At 42.5% G+C, this 15,655-nt stretch overlaps 1 protein-coding gene across 4 annotated transcripts in view; it reads right to left on the bottom strand.

Annotated features, from left to right (window-relative positions):
• Positions 1-14,581, bottom strand: part of TLE4 (transducin-like enhancer of split 4) — a 148,422-nt gene extending 133,841 nt beyond the window's left edge. For 3 of the 4 annotated variants that reach the window (XM_012640049.1, XM_012640051.1, XM_012640050.1), the window contains exons 1-4: positions 13,528-14,581; positions 12,559-12,656; positions 11,387-11,450; positions 10,149-10,193 (exon numbers count right to left, since the gene is read on the bottom strand). In XM_012640049.1, coding sequence (XP_012495503.1) covers positions 10,149-10,193; positions 11,387-11,450; positions 12,559-12,656; positions 13,528-13,572 — 252 coding nt within the window. In that variant the 5' untranslated portion in view covers positions 13,573-14,581. The remainder of the gene's footprint in view (positions 1-10,148; positions 10,194-11,386; positions 11,451-12,558; positions 12,657-13,527) is intronic. The other variant, XM_012640048.1, reaches the window with a different exon arrangement.
• Between the last annotated feature and the right edge of the window lie 1,074 nt (positions 14,582-15,655).

Below are 15,655 nucleotides of genomic sequence, written 5' to 3'. Positions count from 1 at the left end.
AAACAGAGAGGGTATATAGATTTGTGGTGAAGAATGCCAGCTAAATCCCTCTTTAGAGATAGAAAACAACTTCCACTGACAGCTGTTACTAAGGCAAAGTCAAAACAGTTCTAACTTTCGCTTTTGACTATAACTTCTGAGGCCCTCTTATTTTTATATTACACATTTTCCAATAACTGCTCTAGTTCTGCATCAACATAATTTTAGCCTGAATGCTGTCTCCAAGAGAATCAGTAAACTGTGGACCAACTACTAATTAACTGTGAAACTTTGTCATTTAACATCTGTGTCTCATTGTATTCATCCACAGGATGGGGACAATGCTTTATCAACATTACAGGGGCTTACATGAAAAAATGGATGAGAAAATACCTTGTAAAACATAAAGTACTTTATAAATACACATTTTTACTCCTAGCTCCATTAGGTAATTTTGCATTAAAAAAAACTCTGAAAATAAGTGTTAAAAGGGGCTTTCTGAGACTAAAAAACAAACTGACAGTAAGTCTCAATTTCTGTTCATTGGATCACAGAAGGCAACAAACCAATCCCAAACAGTCATTTTAGACCAAAGGAGCTAAAAGAGAATGGAGCCTAATTAGCTAATTTTAAGCTGAGAAGAAAGTACGGTCTTCTGAAGGTAAGGCACTCAGCACTCAGCAGTATCACACAGCTGGGGTTGCTATTAAGGCCAGAACTAGAATCTGAGGCACCGGACAAATATTTTGGGGGGAGGCGGTAAACGATGCTGATAGTAGAGTATTCCAAATACAGCCTTTGGAATGAGGCAGAAATAAATCTATCATACCAGCGTTCTGACCTTCAGTCAAACTCAGGATCTATTTTACCGGCTGGCCGATCGAGTTGTTTAAGCACCTGTCTCAGCCTCACGTAAAATGGAAATGATGATAATACTACAATCTCATAAGGCTGCTGTAAGAATAAGTGAAATATTACCTGCAGGATAAATTAAAATTGCTTACTGTTATGATTTCATTTTTAACATTACACCATCTCTACTAATAAAAAAATTAAGATATCTTCAGAGTTCCTTGTCCCTTGAAAAGAACAAGAAGTTTGCAATTTTTTTTTACTGATCTGGAGGGAAATTAGCTAAACACACCATAGTATACTTACGATCAATATCTCCTCACACTCTTTCAAACCACATGTACACAGACCTATTAATAGTAAAAGAATTCTTCAGATACACACTGATTAGTGATAGAATGATATTCAAACTGAATTTTAAATTTAGTTAGGAAGAAATCATGTTTTCATCTTTAAAAAGGCAGACTCAACATGCTAAAATACCTATCTTCTATTTTATCCGAACTTGTTCCTGAAAGGTATACCAAGTTCAGTTCCTCTTTCTGTATGTCATTTTTCTACAAACTTAACTAGGAGACAACACGGGCCTACTAGCATGCTTGAAGGTTCAGTATTTGTTATCTATCCTGCAACCCAAATACACCCTCAAAAATATTAAATCACAAATATTCTTAGCTAGCTCTGACTGCAAGTATTCCACCATTAACCAAGTATTTCAGGAGCACCAGCACCTACTATGTGACAGGCACAGTTCTTAACATCAGAAAATAAAAGCTCCTGTTTTCACGGAGCTTGCATTCCAGCAGGAGAGGGGAGACAAGCAATAAACAAGCATGTATCTAGTATAACATAGTGTGCTTGCATAGCATAGTTTAGGAATGCGGGACAGCCAGTTTTATTAAGCGCTACGCTAAAAGTGGATCTTGGCTTTGTGTTTCAATTTGCTGATCCTAGACTCCCTTTGGGCAAGACACCGGCACTGGGAAGGAAAGAGGGAAGGAGAGGAAGAAGCTGTACTCAAACAGAAACACCCAGATCAGATCTCTCGCTAGGGATAACTGTGTAACACTCTTGGGCTGCCAGTAGCATCACCATGCTCCCCATGTTGCAGAAAGCCAAGAGCATCACAGAAATAAGCATATTATTTGCTGTTTGGAAACAGCATGGTCAGTGAAGGGAGCCCTGGAAGGAATCAAGAAACCCACTATTTCCTCTTCTGCCAGTGACTCTCACTATGCGACCTCCGGTGCATATGCTGACCTGAGTGAACTCTGGTATCCCCACCCGAGTGCTGATCCTCCCTGACTGTGACACTGGGCTAGTCTCTTAAGCCCTTAAGCCTCAGTGTCATCTGTTAAAGGAGGCCAGTGGAATGACACTGCTTGGCAAACTGTCAGGTACTCCACTGACAGAAGCTATTTAAATAAATACATGGATCCAAGCTTGCTACCTGCTTTACAGAACATCAGGAAGATTAAGGAGAACATATAAAATGCCTAAAGCTCTGTGCAAAGAAAGGGTGTTACAGAGTACTAGTGCTTATAATTTCCACTATAACTATTCTTTCTAGTTATATTTCCTTGCATTTTCAGATTCTGTAACCAAAATCATCCACAGACCTTCAGAAGCATAGTAGTTAGAAAATAAGAACGAAGAGAATCCTAATTACAATAATAATAATGAGTGAAATAAGCCTAAGAAATAAGAATGCCAACATCCCTCTTCCTGCCCCCAACCTCTCAGTTGCAGCCTAGGTTGCTGCAAGCGACAGGGCCCTGGAAAGGTCCAAGTGCACCATGGCCTGCCCAGACTGCAGATGGAGCCTGGTCCTGCAATGGGAGAAAAGTTCTCCTTTCACTCCGCAAAACGCAGAAGCTTCCTCCACACATAATTCTTGAGGTATTTGTGGGCAAATCCTCAAAAAGACTGACAAGGTGACCCACTCACCTTGACCCACTCACACCATTAGGGCGTCTTCTGCTTCTTTGACAAGCTAGCTAAGCCACACCTTGCCCACTGTCCCCCCAGATGGAGTAAGGGTTACACACTGCAGCTCTCTCAGGGTACATTTTGGCTCTGTGATATAGCAACAGCAACAGCTTGGCATAAACGCTGGGTCAATTCCAATGAAAACAGAGAGGGTATATAGATTTGTGGTGAAGAATGCCAGCTAAATCCCTCTTTAGAGATAGAAAACAACTTCCACTGACAGCTGTTACTAAGGCAAAGTCAAAACAGTTCTAACTTTCGCTTTTGACTATAACTTCTGAGGCCCTCTGCTCCCCCCAGTAATAATTTCATAAACTGTTTGCAGTGTACTTACTTCAAACAATCCTAAGCCTTGCAAACTGTCATTATCAGCGTACTCAGCTGCCCACGCCTAAATGTGCTGCCTCCTGCTTCTCTCCAACAGCCCAGCTTACAAAAATGATAACTTAGCATGTACAAGACTACTGGATCTACCACCATTGCTGGAGTGCTGGAGAGTTTTTTTTTAAGAGAGTATGGAGGGGGATCAAGGAAGGTGTCTTTTAGAAATCACATCCCTTTCCCTCTTTCTCCAGCCACCAAATACTTTATTATTGTCCTGAAGTGATAAACCAGACTATCGAGTCACATCAAAGGAAATAAAAATTCCTTCATTAAAAACCAACACAACTTCTAAATGCAATATTTAACATTTAATTCCTAACTGGTTTCCTCTACTTATTCGATAGCGCAAAACAAAAAGAAAAAAGTAAAATTCCAGGAAAGGAAAGACCAAATGAAGAATGTGAAGAAAAATGGGCTGGTGCCTATACCATCTCCTCCACTGAGGCTGCCATAGCACCTAAATAAAGATGCATCTCATTCGTCTGGTCCATTAGTCCAACCCAGCTTGAAATGATACTACCAAGATACAAAGAACTCTGCCCATCAAAACAACAAATAAATAAAAATAAATAATATCCAGCAGGGATTAAGGGGCAGTGAGAAGAAACTATCCCTTTGTTTGAATGCTGCAAAGAAATTCTTTTAACAGTAAAAGCAAAACATCTGCCTTCATTTAAAAGTTTGAGTTGTGTGTGATTTCCTGCATCTAAGAACCTCTTTCTGAACTACAAAGAGGCCACAAAACATCACATTTTCCCCTCTCAGCTTCCCCCTTCAAAAGCTCACAAGATGGTGATTAACAAACAGCCCCTTGTCTTGAGGCATAGTCTTACAAGCCACAAGGAAAAGATAAAAGTTAAACAGAAGAGCAAGTCTGTAAACAAATGAGAAATAGGTTGCCTGGGGAGGAAGCACATTCCATCTCGATAAGCAAGCAGCTCTGCTGGCCCATATGTGGGAGACTCCAAGTGAAAGCGACCCTTGCTCTCTCACCCACTGAAAGCAGTCTGGATGGAGAGTCCAGGCTAAGCCCTGCAGCCCTGGACTCCAGGCAGCTGCAGAGAATCACCTCCAACCTCAAGGGGTTCTGGGTATGAGCCTAAAGTTCAGGGACTCAAGGACAAACTCATGATATCCCAGCCTCCCAGGGCTTCTCCGTTCCAGGAATGAGCTGGGGTCGGAATCTCCAGCTCATGGCAGACCTACCTCCCTGGAGACATTCTCCCAGGTAAATTTATCCAAAGTCCTGAATCCACCACCTATCACCTTTATCACCTTATGCAGATCTGACCCTGTTTAATCACCTTTTGATTGGATATAATCCCTTTCTTAGGATCATTGTGAGAAAGAAAGATAAAAATTTTGGCAATGCGCCCACATCAGTGGTAAGCGCATGCCAGATATATAATAAATGTTCACTTCTATCAGAAGGAAATTCCAATTATACTCCAGCTACTGCTTTAGGTGAAAAAATCTACAGATATTCTCCTACAGTATCTCGAAAGAAAAATTAAGAATCTAACATGTGAGAAGGGAAAAAGGAAAAACACACAGTATTCAGAAAACACTCCCCCTAACACATACCCTAACACAGGGGTCCCCAACCGATGGTGAGTTGTATAATTATTTCATTATATATTACAATGTAACAATAATAGAAATAAAATGCCAAATAAATGTAATGTGCTTGAATTATCCGGAAACCATCCCCCAACTTCCTGGTCCATGGAAAAATTGTCTTCCATGAAAACGGTGCCTGGTGCCAAAAAGGTTGGGGAGTGCTACCCCAACAGGTTAAATTTCATCCTCCTGATCTGCTTCTCTTGCAGGTTCTCTGACAAGTAAAAAGACAGCTCACTGGGTCCTGCCCAAGGTGCTGCCACCTAGTTATCAACTGCCCTAATGCTAGGCCCTCAGACGGTTTTGGAAAAAATATAATTTAAAATCTACATACATCTAACTTTAATAAATAGGAGTAAAGTGAAGTTGGCCTCCTAACCTAAAACGTCCAAATCAGAGAGGTAAAGATAAAAAAAAAAAAAAAAAACCAACTCCATTCTTTCTAATATTAATTATGGAATATCATCAGAGGATAAGTAATCTTAAATTAGAAAAGGTGGCGTTAAACCTTAATGAAACACAAAAACACAAGGACCCCTCACACACAATCTCCTTCTAATTGCATTTGAAGTTTATGCAGTCATCAAAATTTCACTTATAATCACTCTTTGCGATTTTCCAGTCCAGTAGTAGACACCCACTGCTCAGCCCCTTTAGATTATTATTTCCTAATGCATACAGAGCAAAAGAAAGTTCTGTCAGCAAAATTTTCATTGGTTTATTAGTTACTTTCTGTTAGAACACCCCACCTTTGATTATGATTCCCTTTCATTATTATACAAGAGTTCAATCATACCCATTTCTGGAAAAAAAAAGTCACCATAAAAGAATACAACAGACACATTTTTGACTACATACTCAAACACCTACTCCTCCATCTACTCTTCCTATTCTAAGCATATACAATATGACAGAAGATGTGCAAGAAATTGGTAATGTTCAAAAAAAAGTTATCTTAAGGGAAATCTGATCTAAACAGAACTTTAAACAAATCCCACTGCAAGCAGTATCCTCTGATAAATTTACTGCACCCAGAATCAAGTACACTCAAGGCTAGAATGTCATGCCAGTCATATATTACTTCAACCTCAATAAATCTCTTCTTACTCTCCAAATCCGAGGCTGCTTTCTAAAATAGTTCACTAAAAAGCACCAACCTAATTAACAACAGCTTCCTCTGCAACAGTGGCCTTGATTTCACTTATTTACACATTAACTGCAGCCTCCTTTTGGCCAATCCAGTCTATTCTGTGTACCATGCCGAGCCTTTTATCTGCCCTGGACAGCATTTTCTCCAGCAGATGAAGTAGATGCCGATTGATTTGCTGTCGAGCATGGTAAATTAATAGCAACAAATTGCTGAGGGCCCGTCTCGCTGCTCCACCATGCTTCGGCAGTTTTGCTTTATTTGCTCCATGATGGGCAGCAGTCGGCCTCTTCAAGTCAATTTCTTCTTAACAACCTGCAATACTTTTCAATGGTGAAAATAGAGCTGTTCCTTGTAAGTCAGAAATCAATATCCTATTGCCCTTAGAAAATGCTAAACAAGCAGTATTGGCAATCCACTTGGTACTAGAGGGTATCAGATATAATGCAAATCCATACTGCTTCCCTCCTTGTAGTTATTACAGTTTGCTAAAAGGTTCCTAATGTCATTTATCATCATTTATCATCGACCAAAGAGGCTATGATTATGATATCCTATCAGTTGGCAAAGCCCTTTCATTTCTATTCAATTAATATTTTAGCAGCACTCAAATGGTTGTGGCCCAAATCTCATAATAAAATTTACATGGCTTGGAGTGAAACAGAAGTTTTCTTGCTTTGATTAAAAATATATATATATGTATGTACACACATACGAATATACAGTTTTATATAAACGTTCAGTACTCACTTTTGGATTCTGTGTCGCAAATTTCTAAAATTTTCTAACAATTTCTAAAATTCAAATACTAAAGCTAAATTTTTTTCAGAAGCAAAGAGACTCTCAGATTATAGAATATTAACTATGAGAAAGTCACAAGAATGTTCTCATTCTCCTCTTTTCAAAATGTGGTATATTCACCTCCATTTATAGTTCCTACAGGTTGAATTCATATACTGAATGCTCTTAATCTATATCCAATATTCACTTTTTAAAGTGGTAACTGCTGCTGTTAGATTCCATCAGGGAAGACTTCTCTAATTGCAGCAATACAAGTGAAGAATGGCAACAAGCGGCATTTAGTAATGGTATCAACTGCATACATCATCCCATACTGCCCTCGGTCACTGGCCCATTTAGAAGCCACACTGTATTTTTAAAGAAGTACAATCAGCAAAAAAAAAAAAAAAAACAACAACTAAACCCTGGGCCAACTGTCCCACACAAAACAAAAAAACAAAAACTCCACACTTGGAAAAATCCTTAGGGAATAAAGGCCAATGTTCTTCCATTTTTAAAAATTCCATTTTGAAGACATCACAGTAAAGTATGTGCCATTTCTAACCATGTCCTATTTGTCATCTTTACTTTTGTGCTGGAACTTGAGACACAGTAGCAAAGCATTAATTCCCATTATAGCCTAGAATGTTTCATCCTAACTTCTCTGGGCTTTTTTTCCAACTTCATCTGCTCACCTCAATCAATCCTACTAAATATTACCAGAAATTAGATTCATATTTTATGCTCCAATTCCATGTCATGTCACCAAACTCCCCTTTAAAAAAAAATCCACTAATTCTACCAGACTAATGCTATTTACTCAGTTACCAAAATTTAAATTAATTATGTTCTCAAACATAATTGTTAAAAATTGGCAACATTATGCAGGCTTAATTAAGATTAAATCCAATTTACTAAATGTACTTTAATTGGTACTAATTACATTAGCTTTCATTTCGGAATGACAAATTCCCCATAGGTTTCACTTTATAGTTCTTCATCAGCATCAACACAGGGTGAGTGATGATGAGCATCACACAGAAAGGGGAAGAGGGAGAACAGCCACCCCCCCACCCCCGTTTGTCACTGCTTCATACTTTTATCCTTTTATCAATTTGCTAAGTCACAGAGTCATGACTCCATCACAACCATCATTTTCTGTTCCAATGAAAAATTTCTCTAAAAATAAATACTCTGTGGCTGGCAGCAGCCAAGAAGAACAGGAGCATTAACCAAAAAATACACAAAAGTTTCAAATATCAGGGCCACCAATTACTAGGGTACTTCCAAGGACTCCGGGGACTCCTACTCTTGAACCCTTGAGACACAAATCTAATAAGTGAATAAGCCTAACCCGATCTTGAGAACTAGGCCCAATTATGCCGCAGGGCAACTCCCCTGCATTATTGCTGCTTTCCATTACAAGGGTATCCAGCGAGTGCATCTGGAAGAGAGGCTAAGAGGAACTAAGGCCGGCTGCCTAGGAAAACAAATAAAGATAGATATGCTTCTGTGCTTAAGGGGGAGAAAGAAAGAAAATATAATAAGTAGGTGGTTTGCAGGGCTGTCTGTATTTCATAATGTGATAAACTGCCCTCAGGATTCTTGATATGATTGAATTTAAAAGCAAGAGAAAAAAAGGGAAAATGTACTCTTCTCAATTTTAAATGGATGGCATTTGAGGCCAGCTGGACAAGAAGATAACAGAATTATAGAGGTATAAAATGTGTAAAATTAAGGGATCTCACATATCCCCTCCCAAAAAAAGAAATATATACACCCAAATACGAGCTATGTCCTTCTTAGAAATGTAAAAGGTACAAGGGGAACTGGGAACTAAGTGGTTAGGGTAAACAAGATACAGAAAAAGGAAAAATAAAGGGACATTAATCATCTGGTCCAATCTTTAAAAAGACACTAATTAATCTTGGGAGGTGGGGTGAGGACAAAAAAAAGCTATGTACAAGATCCAGACCTAAAATGAAATGTAATAAGGATAATTAACAGTATCACTCACGTAATTCATTCCTATAAGGTAGAGTTAAAGGGAGTCCATCCATACATAAGCTTGAGAATTTTGTTTAAGCGGAAGATATTTACATTACTAATCTAAACAGAAATAGCAAAGATGCCAAAACAAGAATTTAATTTTAACAGGTGGCATTCAAACTATATTATAATGTTAATATTGACATAAACAAATAGCATACAAAGTAAAATAGTACCTGAAATAAAAAGTTCTCAGTGTAAGTAACGTCTCATTTTTTCCAACTTTTTGTTTTCAAATACTATCCATCCAATTGCCTTTATTGTCTAATAGTCACCTTTTAAAGATCTACTACCTGGCTGTGTTCTGAGCATGTGGTGAATACCCACACCCAAAAAGGAATCTTTAAATAGTAATAGCCTAATAATATGGGCTCATTTCATACTTTCTCAACTTAAAAACTAACAACATCCACCTCGAACATAAATAACAGATGAAAAGCAGTGAGTTTTCCCTTGTCTTTTTCCCAGCAGGCAAACATATACACACACACCTATTCTGAAATGGTTGATGAGACCTGAACTACTTCCACTAGATCACTAAAAATAAATGTTTCCTAGAGGAATTACTATTGCCAAACAATATTTTAATATATATATGCTAGTCTGTCTAGGAAACTTAAGCCAATCCATTTTATTCAGTCTTTTGCAAAAAAATGAAGGCTGCTTGAGTCATACTTCCCAATGCTTTCTAACTATCATTATCTTTTTTCTTTTTTTTTTTTCCGCTGAACTAATTGCTAGATTTCAAGACCCAGTGTTGAACCTTATCACAGTCTCCTAACAGGCTCATTTACTCTGTACAAATTTTGGAAGTAATGGTTACAGTTCCTGGTAAGACCCAACTAAGTAGCCTCGGGGGACCGGTACAAGGATTTTACATCAATTTCTTTTGTAGCTCCACAGATTTCATTTTGATCCTCCCAGCTCACCCTCTATCCATTCTTTCACACCAAGCCAACGAAGGCTCCACACAATCTACAGTTATACTTTTTAATATTTTCCAAGAAAAGCTCTTTCATGAGACAAGTTCGAAATGCCCGAAATACATAAAGAAACACTTTCAAAAGAAAAACAAGATATCTTTTAAAATTTAGCATCCTGCTTTTGAAAGTGAACAAAGTTTAATATGCATTCAGACTTCTTAAAACATTTTAAAATTATTAAAATTACGATATTATGAAAGAAAGATGGGGAGCCACACATGAAAATAGCAGCATTCTCTCCATTACCCTGTCTTTTAAAATACAGGTAGCCAGAACAACGTGAAGAATAAAATTGCAAAACAATTTTCTTTTCAAAGTGTACCAGTATTACTGTCATTTAAAATGGTTATAAAGAAATAACTTACCTGCTTGTGCATTTCTATATTCAACCCATAGGACATTTCATAATACTGTCAAAGAAGGAAAAGCAATTAAATTCATGCCTTTCATCAAACAATCTCCTAGTTTGTTCAAAATGCCCCAAGTATATTTAAAACAAACAAACATAAAAGCCTCACCTAAACCAAAATATCCATAATACCTATGTCGATGAATCAAGAGGAACACCCAATCACTATATTAAGCCTAATAAACTAGAAGCCTTCTTAAGACACAGATTCTGAAAGAATAACTCAAAAATTAAGAAAAATTAAGTTCAAACACAGTACTCTTAATATCTCCAGTTGTCTTTATAAATCACAAGCAGATGAATCAAGAGTCTGATAAAAATTCGGTACCATATGGACTCTAATTCCTAGGCATAGCGGGCAAGTTAATGGCAAAAACGTGTCTTATACAAATGCTGATGTTTTGAAAGAACAGTTGGGAAAGGTGATGCTACTTAAGAATTCAATTTCTCATTTGTAGTGTACTGCTCATATTCACATATTCAAAGCAAAAAAGCTTGATAGAAAAATGAATGAATGAGTTACTCTGGAGCCTCTTTGAACAATCAAAAATATGTTTCATAATACTTCCATAAAAACAGACTGGGTTTTTTAACCACGAAGTATAACTGGCATTATAGAAATTCTGGCAGAACAAATCAGTTATACAGGAGACTACAACACTCCTCAAACCAATATAACACTATAGAAATTGAAAACACACACACAAATATAAATGTAATAGTAACATAAAGACTGAGGAAAAAATATGAAAAAGAGTCTGGTGTCTTCCTATCCATCATTCTTTAAAAGAAGTAAGACACATTCAAATTTTAACAGTCTACAGAAAAATTATCTGGTTAAAATTGTTTGGAGCAACAGCAATAAAACAAAGAAAACCACCAACAAAAACATTTTGCTTGTGACTAAACAAAACATAAATGAGGTTTTTTTCCTTTTGTCAATCTGTAAAACAAAGCACAGAAAATCATACCCTATGTGGCTAAACTTTCTGAAAATTCAAATCAAAGCTGGTTGTGAAAAGCAAGTTATAACATCCTAGAATTACAGGTTGCTAATAGACACATTCCCACAACCTCAACTACTCTGGCAGAGTGACTGTGATCTATCCTGCAGCCTCCAGCAATTTGAATGTATTCTTGTTTTTCGTATCCCAAACTAATAGGCACTTTGAATCTGTGACACCGTTTTCTTACCATGACATAATGCCGTTGCATCTCCGTCTTCTCACTGGCGAGTTTCTCACATTCCAGCTTCAGACTGTTTGAGATATAAGATAATCTAAGCACAGTGCAGATGTTAAGTTACATCCTTCCATTCCAAACACATATTCTCTCCTCTAAATCTCACCGACAAACAACAACCCAAATCTATAATACAATCTTAAATAACACCCTCATTATGGAAAGGGAGAAGAGAAGGGTGATTGGAACCACTGGACTGGCCTTTTCAATGTGGATCAAACGTGCAGTTTTTTGGTTTTTGGTTTCTTTTTTTTTTAAGTTTTAAGTAAATAAACCCTCTAGTTAATTTAATGACAGAACTTCATCCAGAATTGAGTATTCATTGAATTCACTTAATAAAACAAGAAAATAAACATCAATAATGACTACACATACAAGCACAAATAAGTCCCCCAAAATGTCACAAGGGAGTTTTTTCTTTAATACTGTAGGAAGAGATTGATGAAAATGTGAATCAAGCATGTCTTATGAATGATGTCTTGTTTTTTTTCCCTCCAAACACACAGACAAGTTGAATACCACCACCCAGGGGCAAAGTGTCGATCAGCTTCAGAAGCTTGTGGTTCTTGCATTTATGAAATAAAAATTATGCATCATTAAAAAGCCAAAGAAAAATGTTTCAAAGGCACTCTAAGTCTAAGAATCGCTCCTAAAACGAAAACATTTTTTCAGCATAGAAGTAATGAAAACGCTCACTTGGACTTCCCAGGGCTTTCAGCTCTTCAGTGGAATGGCAGAAAGAAGTGAGAAGGAATCATGCCCGGAGTAATAAAGAACCAAGGAAGTCAAAAGGCCACAGAATCTTCCCAACCTTCCATTCTCCTGGCCCCAATAAATCAGTATCTCAAGTTTGGCCTCAGCGTTTCCCAAGTCTCCCCAGTTCCGATTATTCTGCCTCCTTTTCATTTTAATTTACGGGAGAAAAAGAAATGCTTAATTTCTTTACACCTGCCTAAAGGAAAAGAGGCCTTGATTGCCCTTTCTGCCCACAGGAAAAAAAAAAATACCTTTGTGGTGGTCCAAAAAAAGGGGGGGGAGGAAGAAGGGTAGGTGTTCGTGTGTGTATGTGGGGGAGAGACAAGAGCTAAGTAAACAGGAGGATCAGGTAAAGTCAATATCGTTACCTGTGGTACTGAGCCTGTAAAAACTGAAACTCTTCCTTAATCCGATCACAGGATTCGGAAATTGTAAATTTAAAGGGTTGAGCAGGCTGATGCGGTGCCTAAAAAACAACAATAAAATATTTAATTAGCCCACATCACAGCGCAGCAGGGAGATGAAGAAAACACACCACGAGGCGTTAGCGGGGGAGGGGGAGCGGGGGCCATCGAGCACGCAAGCAAAGAGCGATTAAAACTCTCCTCCATCCCCCCTCCTCTCGCACCTCAGCCCGAGCAGGGGCTGGTTTCGCGGGGCCCGGGGCCCGGCGTGCTCCCGCCCGCAGCCCCGCGCGACCCGGACCCCGAGGGTTCGAGCCCCAGCTCTCGCCCCTGGCCAACGGCGGGCGCCCAGGGGCCGGCGCGCCGCACCCACTCCCTCCTCACCCGGAATCGAAACTGGCCCGTCGGGGGGACCCGCGCCATGGTGTCGGGCTGCGGTCAGGCGGGGGGAGGGGGCGCGGCCGCCACCCTCCCGGCTCGCTCCTGCGCTCGCTCGCTTGCCCCGGGGGATCGCGGCGCTAGGGGCCGGCGCCCCGCACTTCCCAGCCGCAGCCGGCCCACCAGCGCCGCCGCCGAGGGCGCCCTCCCCGCCCCGGCGCGGAGTCGCGCCTCCTTCATCGCTCGCCACCCCCTCTCGAGGAGTCGCGGCGCGAGGACCGCAAACGGCTCTACTTGGCTTCCAGGGGCTTCAAAGACAACAATAAGAAAATGGCTACAACTCAATTGCCTCTCGCACCCCCCTCCGAGAGTGCCACCGCGCCGGGGGGAAGGGGTGGGGGGGCCGATGGCGGGCGGCGGCTCCCGGAGCCGGGCGCCGATTTCGGGCCGCTCTCCACGCCCCTCCGGCCAAAAGACACAACTCGGCGCGCAGGGGGGCGACGCGGGGAATCCCCCAGCGCCCGCCGAGCCCGCGCCCGCGCCGCCCGCACTCACCGGGTGTCTAGTCTGCGGGTACATCTTGCTCAGGTCGCGAATCATCCAAACCGATTTAGTTGGCTGCGCTAGGCAGAAGCGCGCGGCTCATTGGCTTTAATGGCCCGGAGGAGGAGGCGGCGGCGGAGGCGGCCGGCAGGGTCCGAGGGGAGGCTCGGGCGGTCCCGGCCCCCGCCGGGTCTCGCGTGAAGCGGGCGGCAGGAACGCGCGGCGGCGGCTGGGTGCCGGCGGCCGGGCCGCTCCGCATTCCCCGCGGGCGTCACTGGCCCGCCGCGCGCATTGTCCGGCGCGCGTCTCCCGCGGCAACGCTCCGCCGTTCGCTCCGCTTAGGCGCGCCCGCCGAGCCCCGCACCGCGGCCGCAGCTCACTCGGCCGGGAAAGTGCGAGCTCCGCGCCCCACCGCCCGCCGGCAGCGCCGCTCGCTCGCTCTCGTCCCACTCCAAACTTTTTTTTATTTGTCTTTTAATTGGTTGTTATTCCTCCGAATGAATGATCTTTCTTCTTCCCTAAAAGCAAACACAAACTCCTTTGGCTCGGAAGAGGTCTCGGCGGTGCTTTTTGGTTTCTCTGGAGATTTTTTCACTTCACAGCAACGATCTTTTAAAAGGCACCTTTTAGCTTCTTTTACCACATCTCATTTCCTTATTTTTCTTCCTTCCTGTTTTCTCGTCTTTTTTTTAACCCCAAATTGAAGGGGATTATAAAAATAAAAGAGTGAAACGCTTGCGGCTTTTTTTTTTAATTCTCTCCCCTTTCAAACTCTGCGAACACCACCTCAAAATAATATACAAGTGTGTGAGAGGGGGAAGAAAGCAGCCAACAGCCCAAACACCCGCTCAGAACAGCTCTAACAACACGCTCTGTGTAGGTGACTTCTTTGACCAAATTTAGCAGTAGCTAATCATTAACATTCTGATACATATTCACAACCGTCCGCGGAGGGACCGCGGAGCATCCCGGGAGATGTAGTACACCCCCGACGACCGTGGCTGAGAATACGGCCAGATTGACTACAATCACCAGCGGGCCACGCGACCGCTCCGGAGCGCTCTCCAAGCGCCCCGCCTACCCTCGGCGCGGTAGGCGTCTCCAGCAACCAATCAGAGATGGCTGAACATTAATCGCCGTTCTGTGTTACTGCCCATCATTTCACTGCTGACAAATGGCAAGCTAGGGGGAGGAGCCAACTGGGCTGAAACCCACGTGGGGGCCGGGCGTCGCCCGTGGCTCCGACCAATGAACGAAACGGAATGGGGTTGGCCGAGGCGGGGCGGAGATGGCCCGCCCAAGGCGGAGCGTTGCCTTGGCTGACGTTCCTTAGCGGGAGCGTTCGAACCGGGGAAACATTTGTTCTGCTGTCAATCAAAGTAACGTGGGGCTGGGAGAAGCGGCTGCTGCTGCTGTTGCTGCTGCCCTGGCTGCATCTTCAGAACTAGGTGTTGGTGGCGGTGGTGGCGGCAAAATAAAGAGGGTGGAGGGGGCGGTGAGCTTGGAGGCCAGTCAGAAGATCTTCCGAGTCTCGTCCTCCCACCCATCCCCCTCCCAACCCAAACACCCTCGGCCCCTCGCTCGGCGGCCGCGCCAGGAATGCGGACTAATTAGGGTCCAATGTCTCCTTAAAGAGACAAGCTCGGCCTTGTGTAACGCGCCGAAACCCCTGTTGAGACAAGAGAGGGAGGATCACGCTGATCCCACTTCGTTCGGTTCACATCAATTTTACGCGCCGCTGGAGCCGGCATAATTTTCCGTGTGAACGCGGACTCGGGCCCCTGTTCTTGTTTAGAGCCGTAGATGGAGTCGCGAGGTGCCGGCCAGGGCTGAGGCCGCTGGGATGGGCGGGGACCGCTTCCCTCCGAGCCTCGAGGAGGCTGTGATTGCCGTTTAACCCCGAAGCGGGGCCGCCTCCCCCCAGGTAACTCGTGAGGAAAGCCCTCCAGACGCTGCAGCTGGGGGTTGTAGGGGCGTCACCGTGGCTTCTTTGGGTGGGGCTGAAGGCTCGGGGACGGGAGTCGCCGAATTTCCAAAGAAACTTTGCGGAGAGGGCCACGCAAACCTCGCAGTCAGTCCACATAAGAACAGGCCAGCAGGGTGCCAGTTCCCGACACTGGGAGGAAAACGCCCCTGCGCA

The sequence above is a fragment of the Propithecus coquereli genome, unplaced genomic scaffold (genome assembly GCF_000956105.1).
Source record: "Propithecus coquereli isolate 6110/MARCELLA unplaced genomic scaffold, Pcoq_1.0 Scaffold147, whole genome shotgun sequence".
Lineage (NCBI taxonomy): Eukaryota > Metazoa > Chordata > Mammalia > Primates > Indriidae > Propithecus > Propithecus coquereli.
The sequence above is the reverse complement of the archived record's forward strand: the minus strand, read 5'-3'. Positions and strand labels throughout refer to the sequence as shown.